General features: G+C 39.6%; 2 protein-coding genes across 5 annotated transcripts in view; one reads left to right on the top strand and one right to left on the bottom strand.

Moving 5' to 3' along the window:
- The first annotated feature begins 7075 nt into the window (after positions 1-7075).
- On the top strand, positions 7076-22375 carry CCNH (cyclin H). 4 transcript variants are annotated; one of them, XM_064642915.1, is made up of 9 exons: positions 7076-7231; positions 7351-7473; positions 8636-8709; positions 8991-9201; positions 9509-9672; positions 11497-11567; positions 14018-14129; positions 14687-14747; positions 16639-16851. In XM_064642915.1, the coding sequence occupies exons 1-9, from the start codon at positions 7115-7117 to the stop codon at positions 16681-16683; spliced, it is 978 nt and encodes a 325-aa protein (XP_064498985.1). In that variant the 5' UTR covers positions 7076-7114; the 3' UTR covers positions 16684-16851. The 4 variants fall into 4 exon arrangements, with proteins under 4 accessions (XP_064498985.1, XP_064498983.1, XP_064498984.1 ...); XM_064642913.1 differs by lacking the exon at positions 14687-14747 and having other exon boundaries at positions 16639-22375; XM_064642914.1 differs by lacking the exon at positions 14687-14747 and having other exon boundaries at positions 7086-7231; positions 7360-7473; positions 16639-22375.
- The window catches only part of RASA1 (RAS p21 protein activator 1), a 50882-nt gene continuing 46372 nt past the window's right edge, over positions 18181-22690 (bottom strand). The window contains exons 22-25 of the mRNA XM_064642910.1: positions 21793-21881; positions 20910-20987; positions 19629-19763; positions 18181-19055 (exon numbers count right to left, since the gene is read on the bottom strand). Coding sequence (XP_064498980.1) covers positions 18972-19055; positions 19629-19763; positions 20910-20987; positions 21793-21881 — 386 coding nt within the window. The 3' untranslated portion in view covers positions 18181-18971. The remainder of the gene's footprint in view (positions 19056-19628; positions 19764-20909; positions 20988-21792; positions 21882-22690) is intronic.

The following is a 22690-nucleotide window of genomic DNA, read 5'->3' as shown; positions in this document are numbered from 1 at the left end:
TACTAAAGCTATTTAGTAGTATTTGCTTTGTATTACTCTCTAAAGAACAGGTCTAATCGAAATGCCCATGTATGTTGGTACAAAGCAGCCACTGACCTGCAAATTTATTGAACAAGGTTAGCAGCTAATGCCATGTCCATGCCATGACTTAATATATAAGGAGTACCCAGGATTTATTGGAAGAAGTGAGAAGGAACCATGCAAAGCATGAAGCATTGATTTAGAAATCGATCTGTGATTTTGTAATTATTTAATCATTATTGTGAAAATTACAATAATTTCATTGTTCCTGGTTTAATAATACAACAAGAGTAAACATAGTTAATGCTAAGTGGAAAGCCAGCTTTCCACATATCACAAAGTATTCCTGTTTCACATGTTAAGGCCTATGTTCAAGAAGATATGGCACAACTAATTTTACTCTGTCTTTTCTGAACTTACAGTATACGTTTGATGTTTTTGTAGAAATAATTCTGAAATTGTTAATTATTTGATGTTAAGAAGAGAAAATACTTAAGAGACTAATGTCATGGTCCTGAGAATGTCCTGCTAGCAATTCAGGGCCCTTCAGACATGCAGAGTCACAGACAACTTATCTCTTTCCCCAAGGCCAAAAGAAAACTGTAAATCCTCTTGGAAACCATTTATATTTCTGATAATATTTCTTCTCAATCATTCTGTTGGGACTGATAAGGATTTCTTTCCTATGAAAACTCTAGAATGAGGAGAATCTATTCCACAATATTCATTGCAATCCAAGAGTTCTCTAGGAATGTCATGGTACAGGCTGCTGAAGCCCTTTGCCCTGCTTGCCCCTCTAAACTTCTCCTCCTCCTTGTCACCAAAGAAGAGCTTAGCATTACAAAAAGTGACAGCGAACATGAGGCAGCACAGTTCAATTTCAAGATTTGCAAAGGCATTTTCATAAGGCAGTCTTTCTGCAACCCAAGCCCTCTTTCCATCATGAAAGATACTTTTGAGTAACAAGAAGGAAGATCTATTCCACTTCTTGCAGCCTCCTATGTTCTCAGGTCAGTGGTTAGGTCAGGAAATCTTATATGCACAGCTAGTAGTTATTTAACCATCAGAAAATTACTCCCTGATGGGCAAAAATAACTGTATTCTGACTAATGGATCAGAACCATCCTCTTCATGAGAGATTTCATATCATCCAATTTGCCTGACAGTTTTGGTGCATCTATTTCTCAAATTCCTCATTCATTTTCTTCATATCTTTACAATGAAGCTATAAAAGCATTTGCCAACCTTCTTCAGATTCCTTCATGTTGTACTTATGTCAGGCACTTTAGTTTAACAGAGCTCTAGTTCCTTCTTTTCAGTTTATCCTACAGACAAGAAAGAAGAAAATGTTCTGTCAAATTTAATGCAATGAAGAAGCCTAAACGTTAGGAAAAATCCCATAGCTAAACACACTTTTACAACACTGAACTCTTTGAAGAGCTACTTCCATAAATCCAGCAAAGAACAAGTTCCACAGTGCCACAAAGCAGAATAGAAACGACGTAATTCCCACACAACACACAGATGACCTGTAAATTTCACAAACTACGAAATACAGACTGACAAACTGTATGCATTTAAGAAAGGAGTTTCGATTCTCCTGGGTCCACAGTCAGCACAGAGAACTTTCTTATCTGAACATAATTTTATTTCATTTATTTAAAATCACAAAGAATCACTTTCCTCTGTAATAATTGCTAGTGGAAGAGATGATGAATTCCTATCCCTGTCTCTAAGTCCACTTTGTACCACAGTTTAGTGAAAACAGCAACTTCTTTATACAAAAAAGAGAACTTTTCTTATAATGGTCTAAGACCCACTTTTCAATTTTTGGATGTCTCCAGTTGCCATGGCTTGCTGCAATTCTATCAGGTACTAAAGATTCAGAATCAGATGCATAGCATCAAACTCCATTATCTGCAGCGTTTAGACCAGAGGACAAAAAGTCACGAGAGAAAGGATGAGATTGGCACACCACACTTTCATATGTGCAGTGCTCACATGTAAAGGCTTCTTAGTATGCCATGGCCAAATGCACATACTGTAATCACACAAAGTAACTTTAATTTTCAGTATTTGCATGCCTTAGGACAGGAGAGAGAGCTCATGGATCTCTGCAGGCTGTACATACAGAGTCAATGCAACTGAGAGATCTTTAGTAAAAGCAGCTCATCTTCATACTTTCCAATCGCTGTGTAATGACGTAGCAATTTGAAGTAAGGTCCAGCTGCAAATAACCCTGAAATTTTGGGGAATTCACATCAAACCTTTGCAAGAACCTTTTTTCTTTATGTTAAAGTGAACTAAAGCCCCAGCTCTGAGCACTACATTCTGGTACAATTCAGGTCCAGACCTGCATCTCAAATTGCATCTCAGATTTGTTTACACGTTACTTTGGCTTTTCATGATCATAAGCCTTTTGTAAGACAGTTAAATGTCATAACTGTCATAACTGTTAAGATCACTGAAGGACTTTGTCCACTCTCGCAAACTCTATAAAGAAGCTGAGACCACCAAAGCCCACCCCTCCCAAATATGCCTCCTGGATTCCAGAAATTTGTACCATGAGCTAAGCCAGCTGATGGGAATTGAGATAAGACAAAGATAACTATTGCCCAGTTATCTCAGGTCTAAGAAGAAGTAAATCAGGCTTGGGGAGAAAAATGTATCCACAAGGAAAGCCAACCCAGCAGCTGTGCTGAAAATCAGCACTGGCTGGGTCCAGTGGGGGGCAGCTGTAGCTCCCAGACTCATTTCTGAGGCCTTCCACCAGATGACTGCATGTGATCCACAGTGTTGCAGCAGATCCACAGTGTTGCAAAAGACAGTGTAAAATTCCCACCTGAAGGCGACGTGCTTAGGCATTCTCAGTATACCTGAACATACATTCATCCATTCATCCATTTTGCAAGACCCCTACCACCAAGAAGACCAGAAGAAGAGGACCAACGGGACACCATCAGGATCCACGAGTGGTGATATCTTTCTACTTACTCTGTGTCTCTGTCACTCTCTTTCTCTTCCCACCCCCCACTCCCCACTGTCTTTTTCCTATTTCTTTCTATCTCTCTCCATCTCACATTTACTGTTAAATAAAATCCATACTATTGACTTTGGCATATGGTCTTGTTTGCACCTTAATTTGGGTAGAAGCATCTCTCTAATAATTCTAATAATCGGATCACTGCTGACCCTTTGCACAACAAATGGCATGGGGACATGTGACTCAGCCAGGGGACTGGACACTCAGAGACACAGCAGCGGCCGACAATCCCCAGACCTTCCTGCCCTTAGACTGTAAGGGTATAAAAGCTCAGGGGTCCTTTGTTTGGGGTTCCTCCTTGGAGGCATCAGCTCAAGCTATTATTTTGTTATGTAGTTATTGCACTGCAACTACATTATTTTACAGATCTGGACACCTGAGACTGCTATGGGAAACCTGAGATTGAGCCAGTGAGGAAACCCTGTCTGTCAGTGTGAGTATGGGACATGTAGCTGTGAAGGGGCCTCATTCCCAGCTCAGGTGGTGTGAGAGTGACTGCTAGAGTGGCTCCTCTGGATGGTTGGGCAGGGAAGTTTCCTTAACACCTTGAAGAGAGTGTTCGAAGTGCTCAAAAACCTAAACCAGATGTATTCAACACACATCTAGGTTGGAAGTGGTCTTCAAGCTATTTTCTTATTCCTCAGTGGCTAAGTGCTCTCACTTTTAAAGTACACTTCAGGAACACTTGATTCCAAAGAAATCTTTGCAAACATGCCACAGCTGCAATTTCTGATTATGAATACAGTTGCATAAATGACTCAGAAGTCCACATTCTCAGTTTCTTCTTAACTCCGGGGTATCATCCATCCAAAAATCCAGTGATGACTTTTCAGCATCAGTATCAATAATTTAATTATATTCTTATGAGATGACATATTGGGAGTGAAGTGGGATGGTAAGAATGAAGTTGTGAAGAAATCAAAAACAAAGAACATCAAAGCAAGGTCGGGAAGGGAGAAATAGAGAAGGAAAAGCAAGAAACAAGGGATGGAAGCAACAGAACATTCTTGGTGACTGATTCAGGACACATCAGTGAAAAATGGCAAAAATAACCACTGTCCTACACAAAAGCCAGCTTTGGCTCTTAGGCTTTAAGCAAATCTTGTGCTGATTCCAATAGACATCCCGCATGGGATGTCCAATTCTGATTGCCCAGCAGGAATTCAGCCCTCCCTGCTGAATGAATTGGATGCCTGAATTTAAGAATAAACAAACATCTCTGCCTCAGCATATTTCAGTTTTGCTACTATGATTTGTTGTTTTTTTGAGACTGTATACTTAATGTGCTTTTGAAGTTGTACAGTATTAAATGCAAAAGGTTTTCCTTAATATTTAAAAATGCAAAGGTCAGAAATTCTAATCTGCTGGTTTTTAGTCCTTTTTTGCTTATTTAAAGTCTGTGTTTCTGCTGAGAATCTTAATGTCTTTGTATTGCATATTCAATATAAGTGAATTATAGCTATATATGTATACATTTTTGTACTGCTTGGAAAGACAAGCACATTTTGGGACTAGAAAAAAAGGCTCCTTAGATGAAATAGTCTCACTGCTGTTAGTGAGATGAAATAAAAATAAAGTACTAGTTAGCACAAGCCAGAAAGGTAAGAATTGATTTAAACTAGTTTCAATGTTAGGAAAATTGATAGCCAAACACTGCAAAATCAAGAAGTCCTAGGATATTAAAACATTCAAAAAGTGAAGACTAAAACACAATACTTAAAACACTGAATTTAGGACTACTGATAAATTCTCAGTAGCATTAAATATAGCAAATATGAACATCATGGGGTAATAAATTGATGTGTTTTCTCCTCTAAAGCTTTTAGTTCTCTCCAGGATCTTCAACAAGGGTGACTGCTTCTCTAAAACTACCATGTTTTAGGTTAGTTAATATCTGCAGTTTGCAGTTAAGCTTAATAATAATGATAATAATGATTTTAATAATAATATAAATCAGGAAAATAATTATGTTAATTTAGCTGAATGAATGACAACTCAAATAAAGGGCTATGCACTTGTGTTCACAATCCTCTTCCCCCCACATTCTTTTAAAAGGGCACTATCAATATCAAAGTTGAATTATTTTATGAATGTTTACTAGTGTCTTCAACAGTAAAATCTACAGGGGAAGCATCTGGGGTTTAGGTATCTTTCTCTTCTTAGGTGGTGTGTGCGGTGCTTCTTGGTCCTTCCCAGTCTCCTCTAGATGTTCCAAGAGATTCTGGTTCCCTGTATTCCCCAAATAGAGAAAAAAAAAAAAACCACAACATTTACAGCAGCCACAGCTGTCACAAAAACATTAGGAAAAAGACCTCTGTGGCACAAGCAGGCAAAGTATGCTCTGTTTATCATATTTAGGTGGTGGATATTATTTACACTTTCAGACAATTTTTCTGAGAAATGGCTAAATTTTAAAATGCCTAGGCAACTGGATAGCTTTTATTAGATCTTAAGGTTTGCTCTGTTACCTTGTTGCTTGCATAATTCTGAACAAATATCCCTGCACATGTCATGTTTAAAATCAGAACAAAAGACAGACTGCAAACATTCACATTTGACTGAATTGAGCAAATGACTAATAACTCATTTAGCTACTCATGCAAAATCAGAGTGTATCTCTAATTTCATGGCTGCCTATGGATACTTCGCCCAATACAGTTCTATATTTCACAATTAAGTTGATGTGTTTTAAAGGTTTAGACTTCCGTTTTCCAAAAACCTTTCAGTTCTTGTAGTTATCTTTCCGATTTTAGAAAAACAAATCATACTTACTCTGCTCCTTAATAATGTATTCTATACCATTCTTTGTAGATTTTGTTATTTGCACAAAAATCACACTGAATATTTGTACATTTTATTAACTGCTTTGGTTATGAGATAATATATTGAAATTGAGCTGTGGGTAAAGAGATGAAAAGTGCTACTGTGAGAAAAACAATAGAAACACTGGAAACAGTAAATTCTTGGTTCTGCACATAACTGGGTCACAAACTTGCCAAAGTCTGCCATAAGCATTTATGATTACATTTCCAAATGTGTTATCTAAATCTGCCTTTCTCCATTTTCAGATTGAATTTTGGAATCACTAATGGTGCATGATACCAGTTAATATAGGTATCGTGCCTATAAAATCAGTGAAGTCAGTAGTCGGTTGGTATCCATAAAACTTAAACTCATAAGCCTTTGAAGTACAGATTCTGAATAGTGAAAGGTATAAAGTCAATGGAGACTTAAAAAGAAAAAAATCCTGCTTTATCTCGTATAATGCTCTTGTCCTTTTTAGGAATTGTCATTCCTATTCTTACAAGTTGTACCCTAAGACTGATGATGTGAAGTGACACGTTGTCACTCATTATTCTAACATGTGGTTTTTATAATTTCTAATTCGTGATGGAACTGTTAGTATTAGATGGAAAACAAACCCATTTTGGTATTTCTGTATCTGTGGTTCTTGAAACTGAAGTTTGGTCTGATTTCAAGCTGGATATGTTAAATTCCTGTAATTTAAGGCAAAGGAATGATAGATTTAGACTACACAGGCAATAAAATTATTTTCTGTGTAGTTTAAGAAAAGAACCTTTTACATTCCCCCAGGAATCATTTTAATTACAAATCCTGTGACAGTCCACAAGTGCTCTGCATACTTTTTTTCACACACTTCAAGTACAAGCGCAGTAATATCTAAAATTTGTTGGCTGAAGCACAAAGAAGAGGCTATGAAATGCTGCTTCCTTAAATCATAATTGGATCTTATACGCAATGGTTCTTTGGGCTAGAGTAAATGACTAGTGGAGGAATCTAAGGGAGCAAGTTTATACAGCTAAAACAGAAAGAAAAATAGAGAGAGCTGCTATTCCGCAGAAGTTTATCACGTTGACGGTTTTGTTTGTTTGTTTGTTTTACTTTTGGCTTTGTTTTGATTTGGTTTGGTTTGGATTTTTCGCCAGGCTTCTTATCATTCCCGCAGGAACTCCCCGGTCCCGCCTCCCTCGGCGGGCGCTCAGGCGACTCCCGGCGGGCCGCGCGCGGGCGCAGCCATGTTGTGCAGCCATGTTCCACAGCAGCACCCAACGCCGGCACTGGACCTTCCGCGGCGAGGAGGAGCTGTCTCGGCGCCGGGCCGAGGCGAACCGCCGGGCTCGAGGCAGGGCCGCGGCCTCCGGGAAGGTGCGCGGGGCCCGCGGGGCGGGCGGGGAACGCGGGCGCGGGGCGGAGGAGCAGGGCCGCTGGGCGAGAGCTGAACGGGCGGGGCAGTCCGAGTGAGGCGCCGCTCTGCCTCTCCTCAGGTGCCGCAGGGCGAGTTGGTGCTCCTGGAGCCGCACGAAGAGCTGGCGATATGCAAGTACTACGAGAAGCGGCTGTTGGACTTCTGCGCCGTGTTCAAGCCCGCGATGCCGCGGTCCGTGGTGGTGAGTGAGCGGCGCTGGGACCGGTCCACCTCGGCCCCCTCCTTCTTTCGCCTGCTACTGTTTGCTTGGCTTGTTCTTGAGACCGCGGATGTCTTTAGAGCTAATTTCTCTCTTCCAGCATTGCAGTCTGTGCCTGCTTCTTATATTTTTTGTTTGTTTTCTGAGCCGTGCAGCCATTTCAAAACGAGTTGTTCCTCAACGTGATCTTCTGCTTGTGGCTCCTACACTTGCGTGGGTGACTGGACTTCTTTGTTTGACTTGAACTGTTGTGGTTTGTACCCTTTAGCTAAGGGTAGAAACAAAGTAATGGTCGGTAGTCGATGGTAGCGATTGATGTTACAATAAAACGGCGATGATACAGTAAAGCAGTCTCACAGTAGCTAAAGAAGGCAGTCCTGCATTTGGGTTGTCGTTCTCAAGCACTACTGCTTGTCTGACCACAGAATAAGCTGGATCAGCGTTTGTACTGGCAGTTAAGTAACCTACAAAGGAGAAAGAAATACGTTGAACTGACTTGCCTTGAATGTAGGCGGGTGTTCCAGAAGGGAGCGTTGGGGACCTGCAGCTGAAGCCGAGCCATTAAGATGAATGGCTTGTATTTGTGCCCTGTTAGTCCTCCCTTCTTCTGGCAGGTGTGGTGAAGAGGGCCCCACTTGAGGATGCCTTTGAAAGCTGGCAGTAGCTGCCATGGCACATTCTGTGAAACCAGACTTATATTTGAGAAGTGGCCCCTGTAGAGTCTCGTCAGGCAGTGATTTTGGAAAACACCCGTTTTCATGTTGATAAATATGTTCCAGAAATTACTGATCGAAAAACTCAAATGGTTAGGATTGCTTGCAACTGCTGGTATAATATTTTTTCAGTCTTTGTTTTTTAAATTTCATTTGAATCCCAGATTTTTCTCATGAAGATACTTTAAGGTTTTTGAGTATTGTCTTGCAAAATATGTCTAAAAATAAAAGAGAAGATTTTGTAAGGCTGTCATATTGCTGGCATAAATGAAATATTTAATGACATGGCTTTGTGTGTGTCTTAATGCCCTAGTGTATCCTGTATGCCTGTAGTGTATATTCAAACTTGCCTGATCTGTGACGTTTTTCTAATGTATTTATTTTTTCTTTATCCATTTTTATTTCTTCTCTCTCCATTTTTTTCAATTTAGGGAACAGCTTGCATGTATTTTAAACGCTTTTACCTCAATAACTCAGTGATGGAGTATCATCCTCGGATAATAATGTGAGTTATCAACACTTCTTGAGTTATTGTGCCAAGTGGAACATTGGAAGTATAATCTTCTATATTTGTGAAGACCTGAAAAAAAAGGAGAAAGGAAATCTGAGAGCTTAAATAGCCATAAAGACAAAGTATGGTCTGTTTCACTTTCTGTTTGTAAAAATTTGTTGTCTTCAGAACATGGTGTTTTGAAGATACAAATTTTGTGAACAGAACTCTTGATAAAAGAATCGATGCTCCATAAGTCAATTGTTTGCTTTTTTGGTTTTTTTCCCCTCCTCAAGGCTAACGTGTGCGTTTTTGGCCTGTAAAGTAGATGAATTTAATGTATCCAGTGCACAGTTCGTTGGTAACCTTCGAGAAAGCCCTCTTGGACAGGAAAAAGCTCTTGAACAAATACTGGAATATGAACTGCTGCTTATTCAGCAACTGAACTTCCATCTCATTGTCCACAATCCATACCGGCCATTTGAGGGATTTCTAATCGATTTGAAGGTAATAAAAAACTGTTTGATGTGCTTCATGCTCTGTGTAGTAAAGTAATATAAGTCTGTCGTGTTGTGTTAGAAAACTTTATTTCCTTTTGTACCTGTGATCTTAAAAGATCTAATTACTAAAGTGATAAACAAATACCTTAAAGGTGGTTGTTTATTTTTGGTCTTTAAGCTTTTTAGGCTGTTTTTGGAAAAAGAGGAAGGCCCGCTACTTTTTAGCTTTGTAAAGTGTTGTTGTTTTGTGTGTTCTGAGCTCACAAACAAGAAGGAGGAGCAGCCACTTACTTTCCTAAATGATTACTTTTTAGACTCGATACCCAGTGCTGGAAAATCCTGAAGTTTTGAGGAAAACAGCTGATGACTTCCTCAGTCGAGTGGCTCTGACAGATGCATATCTGCTCTTTACTCCCTCACTGATAGCTCTCACTGCCATATTATCTAGTGGTTCAAGAGCAGGAATTAATATGGAAAGGTAGTATTTTCTTTGTATAGATATGATTTAAATAGTTTATTTGGTTCCTGTATAAAATTATTTTGCTCCAGGCATTTTTAACTAGTAGAATTGTGTATTTACTGATTGTTAGCATTGTTATGTTCTTTAGGTATGTTTCAGAATTGTAGTGGTACTGTTGGTTTTACTTTCAAAAAGTAGGTGATAAATGCAGTTAGTTGGTGTCTGGTTATTATATGCCTTTGGAAGAACAAAAAAAAGAAACCTGATGACTTTGCCTCAGTTAGAACAGTATAGGATTTTCAGACTCATCTTAAAGATTATGGTGAAGAAAGTGGAAATACAGGAGCAACTGAGTTTCTTAAGAATCACTTAAAGAAAAAGTAAGATTTTTAAGGTTCCAGAGTCAACTGAAATGACACTGAACTGACAGCTACTAGGCATGCTGAAACTTAAGTGCTGTATTTGGCTGGTACAACTGTTCATTTTCCACAGAAACAAACTAATGCTAAGGTGCTGTTTTAAATCAGTCCCCACTTTCCTTTCTATGCCCTAGCCACTGGTGTTTGCACAGGCATTAGCAAACACTTCCATACCTTTGCTGAAATGTGTAGTTCGTTTGGTTTGGTTCTCTTAAAGACAAAGCATATGCTTTTCTTCAGAAAAAACAGCTCAGGTAGTTCCTGTAAGGAGCTGTACCTGGCATGTTATAATCACATGCCTGTGAGCATTTTGAGTGTAACACCTGCAGGCAAAATGCAAACAGTTATTTTTAAATAAACTAGTTACTTTTAAATAAACCTCCTCTAAATGAATCTCAGATCTCTCTTGTTCAAAAAGAAAGAGTATTATCTACAGGGTTCACTGTCCTTTCAAAATTTTATATAAACATTCAGGTGCTTACTTGAACTTGAACTTGATCTCCTTCCTTACTAGATCTGTAATTCTCTACTGCTAGTGCAAAAATTCAGAAAAGCGTGTTTGCAAAAATACTAACTACTAAAAGTACTAAAATAATTTGTAGATAGCATGGGAAATGAGGTATTTGAACTTCGTTTGCATGTTCAGGAAGAACTCAAGTCTTTGTGACCTGTCTGCATTATGCAGTTGTTATAACCTTGTTATTTATTATTTTACTTGAGTTTTTGCTGCTGGACGAGGGAAGCAAGTGCTGGGTCTGTGGACCTGTCAGCAGGTGCACCTGTAGAGGTGGGACAGAACACTGGAGGGTTTTGAAAGCCTGTCGTTCCCATGATGGAAGGGATAAAACTGCTTGGTTGTTGTGAGTCTTGGTGAGGAGTGTTGATGTTTTACCCAGTCAGTGTGTGCATGTATTAGTGTTCTTACTGAAAGGAAGTTTGAATCTCAGTAGGAAGAAGAAGGGACCCACAGGCTCTTACAAGACAGCATTTAGAACTGGCTTTTAGCTGCCAAAAGAAGCAGGCCTGTCTTGCAAGCTCTGTTGTCTGTTGGTCAGTCTGAAAAGCACTCTTCTGTAGTTTTGGCTTGTCCCATAGTCATACTGTGCCATAGTGTGATGTTACCATAGAATCTTAAACCTAATTTGTCTTAGCTCTGTGAGGCTTATTTAGAAATGTTGAATTCTGCAGTGTTGGAACTTCAGTTTCTCACATGGCTGGGGAATACTTTTGTCAAGTTCTTACAGTGACAGATTTGCTTTTTTATCACTTTAAAGCACTTACATAACCGAAGTGTTCTTACTTAGTCTAATCATAAAGCTCTAGCAGATATAAATAATAAATAATACACTTTTTATTAACAGATAGTAACTGCCACAAATAATTATGGCACTTTAAAAATTTATTCTTCTATGTCTCTTTGAAGCTATTTATCAGAGAGTCTTATGCTGAAAGAGAACAGATCAACCTTATCCAGACTACTAGATGACATGAAATGTAAGTAAACATTGGAAAAGTATGATAAAGAGTATCTAAAGAAGAAAAAATCAAGTTTTTCCAAATAACAAAAGCTTTAGGCAGAAGGGTGTGTGCTTCAAGTGGTTTTCTTCACCTCAGGGCATGCATAAGGTAAGTAAAACATGGGCAGTGTGGATGGATCATGTGTATGGAAGGGGAGAAAACACTGAGACACAATGAACAAATTAAACAAATGAAAATGAACAAGTGAAATAAATGAAAAGAGAAGTGGCCTGCCTGATGCTTTCAGACTAGCACCTGACTTAAAAGTGAGAAATCTATTTTGGGAACTAGATAATGGTTTTTGTAAGACAGGATTAAATGATTTTTCAAGTCACTGTGTCTTAAAAATTGCAGCTTCAGGCAAAGCCTGCACATTACTACTACTGCCACCAGAGGGTACCTTTTGTAAGCTGAATGATTGATAGCTGCACTTCTGTTTTGCAGCTATCAACATATTCAAAAGATGCTTAGCTTCACTAGTGTGAGACATATATGTGTGTGTGTGTATGTATATATTTTACAAATATCAAGAATACTACCATAATTTAGCTAATAGGGAATATAGTCTGCTGATTATTACCTTTTTTTAATTAAGTGAAAAGGCTGGGATATGAAATTCCCAGTAAGTAATCAGTTATTTGATGCTTTAGGCTAATGCATGCATTTAAAATGACAGTGGTAGCATTGAAGCTTCAGTCTTTGGCAAGGCTTACTTGAGTAGTGAATGCACCATACAAGTCATCAGGGTCTACAAATTCTATTTAAATTGAATTTACAGAACTTAAGGTGCCCTTCCCTTTCTCTTCTAACAAATTCAGTCTTCAGGTTTCCATTGCTGAGATCAAAAGGAACACTTGGATCACTTAGTCTTCTCTTCCATTATTCTGGAGGTAGCTTTAGCCCAAAGGCAGCTCTTCCATAAACATATGATGGTTGGAAGGGAATTTGTGAAGCATTTGTAAATTACTTTTACAAAAAGCTGGTCATAGAGAAAAAAAATCTTGTTTCCTGAAAGGTAGCTGTATATGTTACTTGCATTATTAACAAGACAGAAACCAGTCTTTTTTTAAGACAGAGGTACAGTGCTGAATGCAAAAAACCCCTGTGTATTTTGAAGCTTGTTAGCACAGTAACATGAACTCTACATTATTAGAGTTTACCTTGAGGAAATCCAGAGTGAAGTGATGCTAGTGACTTGTTTCAGTAGAGTTATAATGAGGGAAGAAAGGAAAAACTGTTGGCTCAAGCCTGGCTATGAGGAGGAAGCAGTAGCAGCAGCTATGCTGCTGATAAGCTTGTCATGGTCTGACCCCAGCTGGACACCAGGTACCCAACCAAAGCCACTCTATCAGTGACCTCCATAGCTGGGCAGGGGAGAAAAAATATAATAAAAAGCTTGGGTGCTGAGATAAGGGCAGGGAGAGGTCACTGACCAGTCACAGTTGTGTGCAAAACAGACACAGCTGGGGAAAATTAATTAACTGCCAGTCAGAGCAGGATAATGAGAAATGAAAACCAAATTTCCAAAGACCTTTCCCTTGCCACTCTCTTTTTCCTGGGCTAGGCTTCACTCCTGAATTCTCTCCCTCCAGCACAGGAGGACTGTAGTCGGCTTGTTTCTGCCACTCCTTCCTCCTCAGGGAGAGGACTCCTTACACTCTTCCCTTGCTATGGTGTGGCGTCCCTCTGTAGGAGACAGTCATTCACGAACTTATCTAACGTTGGTCCTTTCCGTGTGCTGCAGTTCTTCATGAACTGCTCCAGCGTGGGACCATTTCATGGGGTGCAGTCTGCTGGAAATGCACTGCTCTAGTGTGGCTACCCCATGGGGTCCAAGTCCTGCCAGCAAACCTCCTCTATCCATGGGTCTGCGGGTCCTGCCAGAAGCCTGCTGTAGCATGGTATTTCTAGAGGATCACAGCCTCCTTCAGGCATATCCACCTGCTCCAGAGTGGACTCCTCCACAGGCTGCAGGTGGATCTCCATACTGTTGACTTCCATGAGCTGCAGGGGCACAGCTGTCTCACCATAGGCTCATCAGGAGCTTCATCAGCAGGGTAATCCCTTTTGGTGCCTGGAGTACGTCCTCCCCTCCTTCCTCACTGACCCTGCTGCCTGCAGGGCTGTTCTTCTTACATATTCTCATTCCTCTTTCCAGCAGCACTTACTGTTGCACAGGTGGGTTTTCACCCCCTCCCTTAAATCTGTTAGCCCATTGCTGATGGGCTCAGCCTCGGCCAGTTGTAGGTACCTCCTGGAGCTGGCTGGCACTGGCTCTGTTGTACACAGGGGAAGCTTCCAGCATCTTCTCACAGAAGCCACCCCTGTAGCCCCCCCCACTACCAACACCTGGCCATGCAGACCCAACACAACAAGGCTTAGCAGAAATTACTTATGTGCTTAGAGCTGTGTTGTTGCCATTGTAGGCATGAAAAATCTCATCAAGAAGTATGAACTGCCAAGGGCTGAAGAGGTTGCTGCTCTGAAACAGAAATTAGAGAAGTGTCATACCTTTGAGCTTGCACTTAATACAAACCCGTAAGTAGATCTTTGATGTGTTAAAATTCTGCTGATTTTATTGGTATAGGGACATTAATTTTTTATCTGTATGAATGATTGAAAATTGAAAACCTCTAAATGTGCACACAATGTTCACATGCTTGCTATGTGAGTGTCTGCTGGGAGCTGAGAACCAAAACTCAACATAGTGCTTTCAGTAATACATAAATACATTCTTTTGTGCTGATTTGCACTGCAGGCTGATTTAAAAAAACTGGAATCCTGGGTGGCTTCTAAGGTCTGGTGACTTGATGTTGTATGCAATGAGAACTAAGGCCTTTAAAACCACGTGATTAAAACAAGAATTGTGTAAAGGGTTAATGTTTTCTTAAGAATTATATGGAGGGCAAAGAACTTGCTGATTTTTCTTTTCTGCCCTTTTCACTTCAGTAGACACTGGACTTGGAGCAAGCTGCTTGTTGAGGCTTTGGTAGTTTTTTTATGTGACAGGTGTGACCATAATCTAATCTTGTGGTCAAATAGAAAGAGTCTAACTTATAAAAATACCTGAACATTTCACTTCTCATCTGGGTTAGGAAGAAGAGGAAAGGTTATGAAAATGATGAATATGTTGCAAAGAAATCCAAAATGGATGAGGTCAGTAAACCTTTTGTACAGGTACTTGTTTTTCCACTCTTAACTGCCAAGATGAAAGTGACACAGCTACTGAGATAAACTTATGCATCTGTACTACTCTTTTACTTGTTGCTCAAACCAAGTCTTTTTCAACTTTTTTTTTTTCAAGTGAGCCAGATTTCCTACTAGCCTGTGCTTGCAAGTGTTCTTATATATCTCAGTCTTTTGTAGGGAGGGGGAAGAACACGCAGGCCATCCTTTCTGCTGTTTCTTGTGCTCTGAAAATTTTTAGTTACTTTATTTGGCTTCTTGCTCAAAGCAGAAATCAGATTCTGGACTAAATTTCTACATCAGCCACTTTGCCAGCAAGGTTTGCATGAATTACAGATTGGTAGCTACTACTTTGGGTTATAAGACCAAGTGTAAAAAAGGTGGAGATAAACTGATGAGGGTGACTCAGGAAATGAAAACAGAATTAAGGTAGTCCTTCACATCTGATCTGACCACCTTCCAGAGCTTTTGTTTGTAACATGGACTGAAAATTGTAGAGAGTCCATTCTGGAAGGTGTGAAGAACCGTGTTTAACTGGACTCCTCTTGTTACTAAAGACACTACATCCTGACAGTCAAAGGTACTCTGAGTATGACATTTAGAAAAATGTGCTAAAGGCTGAAGAGGGTTGTCTGCCAAAATCTGAGGATAAAATGCAAAATTTGTGTCTTTCTATAATTCAAGGAGTCTTGCTATTATAGATTATCATAGTAGGTTGATGCTACAGTGCCAAACTAGAATCTAAAAAATTATTTAAACAAGATTATAATAAAACCAGCATTGAAGGTATGTTCTAAGAAAATGTGGAACCTTGAACATATTTTATAACTATGCCATAAAACCTTTGACTAGTGTTTACTCCAAATGCCAGTCTTAAAAAACATATTGAAACAGGCAACTCCATTTTGCCAGGCACTGGCAAAACTTTTCACTTTCTGACAGAGTGACATAGAGAACAGCTCTAAATGAGCTCTGGAGATTTCACTGGTTCCCTGCCCCAGTTTAATTTGAATTAATCATGCTCTAAGGTTTGAGGCATTTTTGATTTTTGGAGTTTGTTATTAATTCATAGTTTTTTTTCCAAAGGAGTAACCTGATTGGATAAATTCACGTAGCCTACAGCATTTCATGATAGGCTCTTGTGCAGTTCCAACAGGTCCTAAACTCAGGACTTTTCATTACTGACATATCTGAACTGCCAAGGGTTTGTACTTGTGTAGTTTCAGTTCTGAGTAATTGTCACATGCAAGAGCAGATCTGAGTTGGCCAGGACCTAAAAGAGAAAATGTGCTTAACTTTTTGAAAGCATATAGTGGGTGCAAACTGCTCAGACCTCGAGGCTTCATTAATCCTGTCGTTAGACTGTAGTATACAGGTGCACAGTCAGTTTTAATCTATGTCTAGACATTGTTTCAAATGATTTATTTGCAGCTGGAGGTTAGTATCAGTAGGAAGGCCAGAACTGGTATGGAGGGCTCATCAGATTGAAAGATAGAGGGAACAGAGGTAGTGGTTAAGCACAGGTGACTCAGCTTCCAAGGTGATGAGGCCATAAAACAAGATACTAGTAAGAGGTTGCAGTATGAGCTGTGGTGGAAATCTCTACATAGCTGTAAGAAGGATGAGCTAAACCTCAGACTGGTGCTGCAAGGGGCTGCTCCATGACTGTCTCCATGTGAGAGTAGGTATGGATAACTAGCTTTAAGTTTATAGGCCTGACTTGCCACAACTTATAATATTTTTTTAGTCTTTCCTCTGTTCATGGAATCCTTCTGTGAGTTCTTAAATTCTGACCATAAATAACACACAGGACACTACATGCACACATTGCTCAAGGTGTTGTGTTTTTCCCTTCCATTAGGAAGAGTGGACTGATGATGATCTTGTGGATTCTGCATTACCTTAAAGGAAGATGGACTCCTACCCCTCCAGGAACAAATTTGGTGCCAGGTGTGACCCTACCTGCCACAGGTTCTTTATATTCTGTGTCATACAGTTTTTATGCTTTCAGTGTTTATCTTGGAAAAAAAGCCTGTTACTTTGTTAAAATAAAATTAGTTGTGGTTCCTTTAAACCCTCATCCATGAAAGGTCAAGTATTAGCAAGAAATACTTGCTTTTAGAAATCTGGCACTCGTTTGTGGTTCGGGAACAGTTTGCTGCGCGTGAAGTGTAGTGTTAGAGCATGGCAGCCACTAATTTGTTTCATTTTCATATACCCCATTGAAACATAAACAGTTCTACAATACACACACTTAAATGCAGCTTTGGGCGTTGCCCAGTTTGATTTTCTTTGCTGCATTTTGTATGTAACAGGTAGATTAACCAGGCATCTCTGTGCTCAACAATTTTTTTTTACCATGTTGTACTGCCTACAGCCAGCCACCTCAATCCACAAAATAATCCATTTTATAAACTCTGTTAAGATCTAAGTACGGCAGAATGAGAGATTGTTAATTACTTACTCCTCTCAGATGCAGTTTAATACAGACTTCACAGGGTTATGGGACAATCTAAAAAAAGACTTCTGTGGTACCAAGGTCTTGCAAACAGATGTGTTGTCACTATGGAGAGCATCATCTATGCCTGCGGAGTGCAGTACTTGCAACACTTGGGAGCTCTCAGCTGTAGCACTGGACTCATTTCAAGGAAGCAGTTCAGCTGGACACCAGGGTCAGCACAGCAGAGCCACTATAATACTACAGCAAAGACCTAAAAGTAAAGTCTCTGATTTCATGTGACAGTGAATTGAAAAAGCAGTTCTGATAGACAGGAGAACCAGCAGTGTAGGTGTTCTAAGTAATAAAATTATTTGATTATCTCAGTCTTGTAATTGAATCTCAGCATCCTGTTATGCCCTATTATTAGACCACTGTCTAGAAAAGTAGCACATGGTGATGCTGCAGTGCCCTCTGAATCAACAGCACATTTTACTTTTCATTTTTTTAAACACTCTGTGGCAGTGCCATGGGCAAGGACACCTTCCACTAAATCAGGCTGCTCCAAGCCCCATCCAGCTTGGCCTTGAAGGCTTCCAGGGATAGGGCATCCCCAGCTTCCCTGGCACTGTGCCCGTGCATCACCACACTCAGAGGGAAGAATTTCTTTTTATTAAATCTCAACCCACCCAGGATGTTTTAACATCTACTTTCTCACCTTGTCATGTACAAAGTAAGGCGTATGGACAAGGTAATGCTGTTTTGAGGATTTATGCTGAAAAAGTGACAGTGTGAACATTTTAAAGTACACCACATGTAGAGACACTAAAAAATTTCCACAGCAGCCAAAGTTAGCAAGTTTCCATACAGTTGATACGCAGCTTGATTTATTTTAAAAACTCATTTTTCACTTATAAAAATAATATTTATGCTAGACTTACAGTACACAAAAGACCAAACAATACCTATTTTATAAAATGGTTTAATGAACGCATGCATGTCTGATACAATGATCAATAAATTTACTGAATTCAAATTATTTACTGTTGTAAACATTTTACAAAAGCATTGTGATTTATCCGGATATACAGTTCTTGATGGAAGAACTATTCAGACTGAATCAGTGGCACATCAAAAAAATAAAGCTGACAAGACCCATTCTGCATATTCTCTTTCCACATAATTCCAGCGAGAGAAACAGTATGGTATAAAAAGTGTACAGTAAAGATTTTTCCTACCATAACATCAGATTCTGAAAACTGTAAATACAAGTTAAAAGTGGTTGAAACAGTCAAAAGTCATAATTATTGTCACCACTCAGAAATTACAGTAAGAAATGTTATCCAGTTATAGGTGGTTGTCAGAATGACACATTTCTTCTCATGTCAGTTGATAATTGTTTTCCAACCAGACAGCAAAAACTTTGGCAATCAGAGGTGCTGAAAATAATTTTCAAAGTCCAAGACACAGTCACAGCATTTTCACTGCGGAGGGTGAACTCTACACCAAGGCTCAGAGGTTGTGAAAACTGTTTCCAAGTGGAAAAAAAAAGTGCAAATGTCCTGCACAGATAGCTTAAAAAAGCTGCTGGTACAATTATTCACCAGCAGGATCTTTGTTTTCTTTTTGCATAGTTCACACATCACTGGGAACGTGACAGGGTGTGCTGTTTTTGGCAAGAGCAAGAAGAAAGTGGTACTGGTCTGAGTTGCCATGTCAGGCATGCTGGATCCATGCAGAATGCAGGTAGAGGGCTGCTACCTGATGTTGTTAGACACTGAATACTGATTTTGCTTTTGTTGTAGCAGTTCAGTAATGGCCAAAAGCTTCTTAAGAACATGCTGTAGAGAGAGAGTCAGTAAACCACACATTAGCTATTGGAAACAGAACTGTCCTCCCTGAGCAGCATTTTCAGCATCTGCCCATCAGACCTGTGAGTAGGTAGTTTAAATATATTAAAAATAATTAAAAAAAAAGGAGGCAGAGAAAGCATACAGGTGTTTGCCAAGTTTACAGGTGTACAAGTGTACTGGCAAACTAGTAAGGATAAATGAGGTATTAAAAGAAAGCTAATTTAGTTCTCAACTGAAAAAAACCCAAGATCTGAAAACCAATGACCCAGAGAGCCTGTCAGGATATAGTAATTTTGTGTGTTTAAGGCCAGAAACTAAAACTTCCTCTGAAAACTCAAAAAAATACCCCAATTTGGTTTTGCTGCATGAAGAAACAAAACTATGGACTAAGTATTTATCTTCACAGCTAATAACCTCCTGGTGAAATGCCAGTATTTTAAAATGTTTATCAGTCACACTGCTACAGAAATACTACAAAAGAATCCCAGTACTGAGGAGTATCTCTGGACATGCCACCTGTACCTGTGATGTGCTTACTAACCCTGCCTGGTGTTACCTTACCTGCATCACACCTCGCTCATTGCTGAGCGTCCGGAGCTCATCCGAGTGTGCCACGCAGATCTCGTGCAGGGCTGCCAGATCCCGGGACAGGTCAGTCCGAGAGTGCTCTGTAGTGTCTGGGAGCTCGGGAACATTCTTCAACAGAACAAAACAGATTTAGGATGCCAAGACCAATTTTGGTCTTTCCAGCTAAATCTCCAGTCCATCTTTCTTGTTGTGTATTATAGAGCACTGGGCAATCACCAACCATATGAAGTTCAACAAGGGGAAGTGCTGGATTCTGCACCTGGGATGGGGCAGCCATGGATGTAGGTAAAGAACAGGGAATGAGATGCAGGAAAGCAGTGCCATGGAGAGGGACCTGAGGGTCCTGGTCGATGACAAGTTGCATATGAGTCAGCAGTGCCCTGGCAGCCAGGAGCCAACTGTGTCCTGGGGGCCATCAGGCACAGCGTTGCCGGCTGGGCGAGGGAAGGGATTGTCCTGCTCTGCTCTGCATTGGGGCAGCCTCACCTTGAATATTGTGGCAGTTTTGGGTACCTCAATACAGGAAAGATATTAAGGTATTAGAGAGTGTCCAAAGGAGGGGACTGAAGATGGTGAAGGGCCTTGAGGGGAAGCCTTAGGAGCGGCTGAGGTCACTTGGTATGTTCAGCCTGGAGAAGAGGAGACTGAGGGGAGACCTGACTGCAGTTACAGCTTCCTCGTGAGCGGAATAGGAGGGGGCAGGCACTGATCTCTTCTCTGTGGTGACCAGTGACAGGACCTGAGGGAATGGTCTGAAGTTGTGTCAGGAGGTTTAGGTTGGATAGTAGAAGAGGTTCTTCACCCAGAGCGGTGAACTACAATATACAGAATGCATGCAGTGACACTTTTGGCAATGCTAACCAAGATTCGACCTAGTAATTTTTAAACCAAAAATTAATTTCCATTTCTGGTCAAAACCATGTGACAAATTAGACATAAAAATTTTTGGTTTAAAACATGTTTTTAAAGGTTTGTATTGCTGGCCAAAATTTCTAGTCTCATGGCTATAAAATCTATTTTGAGCTTCTCACATTTACAGAGGCACTAAATTAATAAAGTCTAGGAAGATATTTGATGGTTTTAATTCCATGTAACAGACAAGCAATCTGTAGTCTCTAAACGTGTATTAAAAAATGTATTCAGTTATAAGGATTCAAAATTAATGCACTTTTGAGCTAGTTAATAAGAAGTGTAAAGAATTTTAATTTAAAATGCTGCTATGTAACTTCAATAAATATTTTTTTAACCACTTACCCCAAGTTCATCCAAGAACATGATCATGCGATGTTTGTTGCTCTTGATGAATGGATTTACCCCTTCCATATATGGCTCCTGGTAATTTTAAAGAGCATTCATTAACAAAGTAATGCCAAGATAATTGTCACATCTGAAGGGAACACAGCACAGTCAAGCAAATGACACTGCAAAACAAGTATGTAAACTGGAATAATGTTATCTTTTTTCAAGAGAATTTCTAATGTCTGGTGTGCAACCAGACAAAAGAATACAGAATTCAGTATTTTCTTGTATCCAGAAGATTGACAATCTCCGATTCAGAATTTTTCTTACACATGGATACCAGTATGAATTTGCATTAAGATGAGTGTCTCTCAATACCTGGCTGCAATGAACAGATGCTCTACTTTCAGAGGCATGATCAGGAATAAGTGTCTCCCTTCTTGTTTTTTTTTTTATTAACTCTTACATTCCAGGTTCTGTGTGTCAGAGAAATAACTGTAATGCCAGCCTGCGGTCATGTTAATTATGCGTACATCAACAAAGTTCTTTTTAGCAATGTTTCAGCCTGGGAACTGAGATAGACCAGTTAATGCTGGCATTCTCTTAGTCTTATAATTGATACTTTATTGAAAGCTTGGGCTTTTTAGTGCAATATGTACACTTGACTTACACCATTAATTATGTCTAGCTGTATGACAGTGAATACAGATAGAGTTTGAGGTGCTCTTCCGCAGAAAAGTGGAGTGATAAATCCGAGGTCAGAGTGGGGTAGGAGAAAAAGTCAGAGGTTCAGCATGAGAAAATAGCAACAGATTTTTGCATGCATTACACAAGTACATGTAAAAATGTACTGGAAACACAGTTCCACATTGTCCTCTTTGTGTAAAATTATACTCACCTTAGCTCCAAATTCAACAAGATTTGCTAAATTCTGCACAGACTTGGCGACCAGCGTCAGCGTTCTTGCAGCAGTGGGGGAAGGAGAATCTGGCAGGATTGCAAAATAGAGAGTTACTGGCCATTCATTTAAAATTAATAGCAGTCACACATAAAAAGAGTTCTTTTCCCATTCATATTTTTAATGATGTATCTTTAACATTATATAAATATAAAGTAATTTTAATAGTATAACATCATGTGAAAGATGTCACTTGATGAAATAAAACAAGTTGCTTTAATGATGTCCAAAAAAAACTTGTTAATCTGACTTTTTACACCTGCAGTCACGGTGCAACCCAAATTAGGAGGTACCTAACTTGCAAACTACTCGAAGATAATAAAATGCTAAAGAAAGGATCCAGGCCGTGTTTCTCAAATGCTTTCTCCAAAGCATGTACAGAAATTATTACTGTGTGAGAGAAAGAAAGAAACTCTGTTCAAGCCAGTTCTTCTCATTTAATACAGCTTAAAGACTGATGATAGAAAACATGCTACATTGTCTTAAAAACTGTCTGTGAATAAAGAAAACAAGCTTTTCTGAACCAGATTTTTTATTTCCTCCTATTTTTCACCCTTTCTGAATGTTGCCCCTCTCTCTCTCATCTTTAAGATTCTGTATTTGAGATTTTACTATATTTAATGAGTCAAAAGACCTCTCCAATGGCTGGAAGCCATGTAGGCAGGACATTCAAACAAGTTGTTCAAGAATGATTTTCTAGGTCCACAAATGTATTCCAAGCTCTGCAGGGACATATGAACTTTATAAATCTCGCTCATTTCAGAGACACCATTGAATTCAGCCATTAACTTTGACACTGCACTGTATTGAAAGCGACATCTGAAGATCCCAAAATTCC

Source organism: Pseudopipra pipra, chromosome Z (assembly GCF_036250125.1).
Source record: "Pseudopipra pipra isolate bDixPip1 chromosome Z, bDixPip1.hap1, whole genome shotgun sequence".
Taxonomy (NCBI): Eukaryota; Metazoa; Chordata; class Aves; order Passeriformes; family Pipridae; genus Pseudopipra; species Pseudopipra pipra.
Note: the sequence above shows the minus strand (reverse complement) of the source record. Positions and strands in the feature narration are given on the sequence as shown.

Bases quoted from the DNA above. Each gene is read 5' to 3' on its own strand.
- CCNH (XM_064642913.1), top strand. From the start codon at position 7,115: ATGTTCCACAGCAGCACCCAACGCCGGCACTGGACCTTCCGCGGCGAG. The intron at 8,710-8,990 runs GTGAGTTATCAA...CCCCTCCTCAAG, and splicing joins TATCATCCTCGGATAATAAT to GCTAACGTGTGCGTTTTTGG. The intron at 11,568-14,017 runs GTAAGTAAACAT...TTGCCATTGTAG, and splicing joins ACTACTAGATGACATGAAAT to GCATGAAAAATCTCATCAAG.